Source organism: Parus major, chromosome 21 (assembly GCF_001522545.3).
Source record: "Parus major isolate Abel chromosome 21, Parus_major1.1, whole genome shotgun sequence".
Taxonomy (NCBI): Eukaryota; Metazoa; Chordata; class Aves; order Passeriformes; family Paridae; genus Parus; species Parus major.
The window spans coordinates 3,039,128-3,043,875 of NC_031789.1; the positions used below are offsets into that span (position 1 = coordinate 3,039,128).

At 40.8% G+C, this 4,748-nt stretch overlaps 1 protein-coding gene across 2 annotated transcripts in view; it reads left to right on the forward strand.

The window, feature by feature from the left end:
- PRDM2 (PR/SET domain 2) overlaps nucleotides 1–4,748 on the forward strand; it is a 66,893-nt gene that overhangs the window by 13,674 nt on the left and 48,471 nt on the right. For both annotated transcript variants that reach the window (XM_015648364.3, XM_015648366.1), the window contains exons 3-4: nucleotides 860–977; nucleotides 1,231–1,334. In XM_015648364.3, the coding sequence (XP_015503850.1) occupies nucleotides 860–977; nucleotides 1,231–1,334 (222 nt within the window). The remainder of the gene's footprint in view (nucleotides 1–859; nucleotides 978–1,230; nucleotides 1,335–4,748) is intronic.

Below are 4,748 nucleotides of genomic sequence, written 5' to 3' on the forward strand. Positions count from 1 at the left end.
GGTGTGTCAGGAGGGGTGTGTCAGGAGAGGTGTGTCAGGAGGGGTGTGATAGAAGGGATGTGTCAGAAGGGGTGTGTCAGAAGAGCTGTTCAAAAGTTGGCCTTGGCTTTTCCAGGATGGGGTGCTGAACTGTCAGGTGTCCCCAGGCAGCTGTGCCAGCTCAGCAGCTTTTGGCAGGTTATCACTTCTCTGTTCCTTCATTGGGTGTTTTGTCAGCCCTGCCACATCTCTCCTCATCCTCAGGATGTTTAACTTGGGGATTGATGAGTCTGCCTGGTTTTAGCATTATTCAGCACCAGAAGCTGAGTGACCCCACCCCCCTCCATTCCCCATGACAGCTTTGCAAATAGGGCATTGTCTTACCCCATTGCAGGCTGAGCATCCTGCTAGCTGTGGCAGTGGATGGTGTGTCCCAAGTGCAGATTCTCCTGTCTGCACTGCTTAATTTACTGCAACACCCTCACTTCAATCAGCAGAGCAAGTAACTTCAGATTTTTTAACTGTATGCACTTCTTGGAACTTCGAGTTTGGTTTTCTAGTGAAGGTGCTTTTTAGTCTTTCTCACAAGGGGCATTTTGCCACATAAGGCAAGAGGAGAAACTATTTTAGATTGGTTTTGGGGGACTGATTAGGTTGAGTATGCCTGGAAGTCATTCTTCGAAAAAGGGAAACAAATAATTACTAATATATGTGAAATTATCGCATATAATTACCACATATAATAAAATAATCCTCAGTGTGGTGAGTTTGGAAATGTTACTTTAATTGCAAGTCAGAAGGTTTTGAAGTTCATGTGGGTTGATCACCTGTTTTGTAGTCAGTTTTGCCTGTTGATGGTGGTTGGCTTTTTGACTTGTAGAACACAACTGACGCCCCTGTTGCTGTGGAGACCTTGGATGATGTTCCTGAGCACGTGCTTAGGGGCCTTCCTGAGGACGTGAGGCTCTTCCCATCTGCTGTTGACAAGACTCGGCTTGGTGAGTGCTACAACTGTGAAAGGAGAATGAAGATTTTTGCAGTAGCTCACATAAGTTTCTGTGAAAGCCACAGAGCAGGAGGACACAGATGATGTCTGGTGTATTTGTCTGAAATAATTCCTCTTGGGAAGAGTGGACAGCTTCACAATCCAAAACAGACACATGTAATGATCTTAAGAAATATGAATTTTGAGTAGAAGATTTGCTTGGAGTAACTTAGATTAGTTTTAATTCCTGATACTTGTCTCCTTAGGTGTCTGGGCAACAAAGTCAATTTTGAAAGGCAAGAAGTTTGGACCATTTGTTGGTGATAAGAAAAAAAGATCTCAAGTTAAGAGCAATGTGTACATGTGGGAGGTAAGAAATAGCTTGTAAATGGAAAAATGTGCCTGTCATCAAGTCAATATTTTGTATTTAACCTTTACTTTTTCCAGGTATTTTGGAAATAAACTTGATGAAAGGTAATTGCCATCTATTACTTCCATTACTTATGGTTATTTATAGACACTTGGATGAACAACTAATTCTGAATTACAAAGCTTTATAAACCATTGGCATTGTTTGAAATTGCTGTGTAGATCACAGCTGTCCTTAAGAGTTTGTTGCTGATCTTTGCTTTGTTGACTTGAAGCCTGAGTGTAACTCAGTGCTGTCAACTGCTTATGAAATTAGGGAAATGAGGAGGATATGGATATAATAAATAATAATAAGGAAGACACATCACTCCTCCTCATTTAGCTCTTTGAAAACCAGCTTTTGGAGTTTTTGTAAGATTTCTCAAGTGCTCCATTACTTCTTGTGCTGGGCTTGTTTTGAAACAAGTGTTCTCTGGGCACCTGAACAGCTCTAGAAGCTCCACTGGTAGTCAGGAGACCTTGGATATTATGCAGATTTGAAAATGTAGGTGTCATAATCTGGAGCTAAATCCCATCTGGAGTGTCTTTTAAGGCCGTTTTTAACCAATTCCAAAGACTTCATCAGTCTTTCTGAAGACAAACACAGGACATGGTTTTAGTCAATGAGAGGAGGGGTGGAGGAACTGTGGCATAGAATGTTCTGGAACATGGATTTTTAGGCTAAAGACACTGATAATGGTCATCCATCCTTCTGCCCCCTTGCTTGCAAAAATGGAACTGCCTAAAACACTAAAAGCATGTACAGAGCTTTGAGTTAACCTCTATCAGAGGAATTGATCTAGGACATTCCCATAAATGCAAATTACCCTTTAGAAAAGCAATACAGTTTTCAAGTATAATGTTAACTGCACTGAGCTCATGCTATCACAAACTCCACTGCATAAGTTATCTCAGTTTTGATCTGTTACAGGAACATTTGGTGAGATTGAATCTGTCAAGTAAATTATTGACCTTACAGTTGTATTTCTCAGTGCTGGATGCTGAGTGTTCATGTGGATATTTTTTCAGCTTGTGTTGAGAAATGATAGTTGCAAGCCAGCTGTTTCAGTTTCCTGGTTTGCCATGCAGGTGAAAAATAGGAGCCCTTGTTAGATTCCAGGGTAATTGTGTGTTGCTTTAATGGTGATTTTAGAGTTAGTTAAAAAGCAGCTAAAATGAGACTGCAGCAGTTGGTCCCATATGCTGATCCTTGAAACCAGTCCAGAATCTCAACTGTTAGAAAATATGGTTTGTAGAAGGATGGTGGTGTGTAGGAGCAGTTCAGTATGTGGACACTTAACTTGGGGAAGAACCTTTTCCACGAGAGTTCCATTTGCATCTTTAGTCAAATTAATCTGAATAAAAAATAAGGCTTCTAAAACTGGCATCTCCAGTCAATTTAATGATTTTGAGCTATCATACCAGAGGCTCATTGTGAAAAAGATGAGTTGTGTGTGTCAGTATATGCCTCTGGTGTCTGAGGAGAGAACATATTTTCCTTTTCTACTGGTGAAAAGCCACATTTGGGAAAATGAGAGCAAGTGTCTGAAAAGGGAGGGAAATGCTGGTTTGGAATGACTGGCACAGCTGTGCTGAGTGGGTTTTATTGTGGGTACAGGAATCACTTGAAGTCACAATGTTATGGAGAGGAGTTGGAGCCATTTTCTTTCTCACAGTGCACAAGACCTTTAAACAATATTCTGTAAATTAGACTGTAATAGTCTGTAAACGAGAAAAGCAATAAAGTATTTTGGTTTGGTGGAAAACCCATAATAAAGTAATATAAAAACATAGTAGGGTTATATATATTAAACCAATCAGTAATTACATTTAGACATATATTCCATATCTGTTTAGCTCTCCCACAGCATTCTTTGGCTCCTCTTTTCCATTTTAACCAAAAGAATTGCTTTTGCAGTGTCACCTGGGATGCTGTTTATGCTTTCATATTGCAAGGGCTGGGTGTGCTTTCAAAAGTCAGCTGATGAAATCCATGCTGAAATAGTTTAAGGGAGATATTTTCTGTTTACTTGGAAAGAAACTAAGATGGTTGTATATTTATTAAAACTTGAATTTTATTGATAAAATTCTATTTCATTAAATCAACAGTGTTATCATCACCCCCCAAAAAATTGAATTTATTAAGTAGGTGTTTTTCTAAGCTGTTATAGAAGTGTATGTAAGATTGAAACTGGAGAACAGTTTGAAAAGCCTTGGAATTATTTGTAAAGTATCAGAAAATAAAAAGCTACACTTCTAGAAAAACAGAAAAGGAAAAATTCCCACTGATAGCTCTTCTTATAAGCATCTAAGATGGATGATAAGAGAGAGGGAGAAGCATAATATCTTGAAAGAGAAGCAGAGTCACCTGTCACCAGAAAATAGTGAAGATGTCAGTCCCCTTCTTGTTTTATTGCAAGTTGTCTGGAAATGTAAAGCAAGAGTAGGTGTCAGCCTTTTCTCCAGGAACAGAAACCAAAGAATTTACACAGCATCTTGGAACATGCAGAATTTTATTGACATGGTCAATGTTTTAAAGTGATCACAAGATTTCTGAAAGGTTAAAATGTTCTTTTGTACCCTAGAAAAAGATTAAATATGAAGAATGCTTTCCCATATCTTTCCAAATAAAGCAAATGCTTCTAGCTTCTATATAGTTACTTTTTCCAATTCATCAGATGGTAAAAGTAAAGCTCTGTGGCCTTCATATCTTAAAATCAGTCAATTTATGAATTGCAGAATCTGGAGTATCATTTCATGTTTGCCAGACAGAAAAGAAAGTGTAAAATGTTTTAAGGCTTTTGGCTTCTGAGCCCAGAGCCTTCAGAGCTGGGATTGCAGACCACGGGTGGGTTTTGTTCCAGTTGTAGCAGTTTCTCTGAAAGGTTGCAGGAGAGCAGCACCAGCACAGCCCTGGCTGTGTTGTCTCAGGGTCTGGGTGCTGCTGGGTGCTGTGTGTGGCCGTGCAATGCAGTGGTGCAGCAATGCAGTGGTGCTGTGTGTGGCCGTGCAATGCAGTGTTGCAGCGTTGCAGTGTTTCTGTGTGAGGTGTGGAATGCAGTGCTGCAGTGCTGCAGTGTTGCAGTGTGTGGCTGTGCAATGCAGTGTAGCAGTGTTGCAGTGTGTGGTGTGGAACGCAGTGGTGCTGTGTGTGACTGTGGAATGCAGTGTTGCAGTGTTGCACTGGTGCTGTGTGTGGCTGTGGAATGCACTGTTGCACTGTTGCACTGGTGCTGTGTGTGGCCGTGCAATGCAGTGTTGCAGCGTTGCAGTGTTTCTGTGTGAGGTGTGGAATGCAGTGCTGCAGTGCTGCAGTGTGTGGCTGTGCAATGCAGCGCTGCAGTGCTGCTGTGTGTGGTGTGGAATGCAGTGTTGC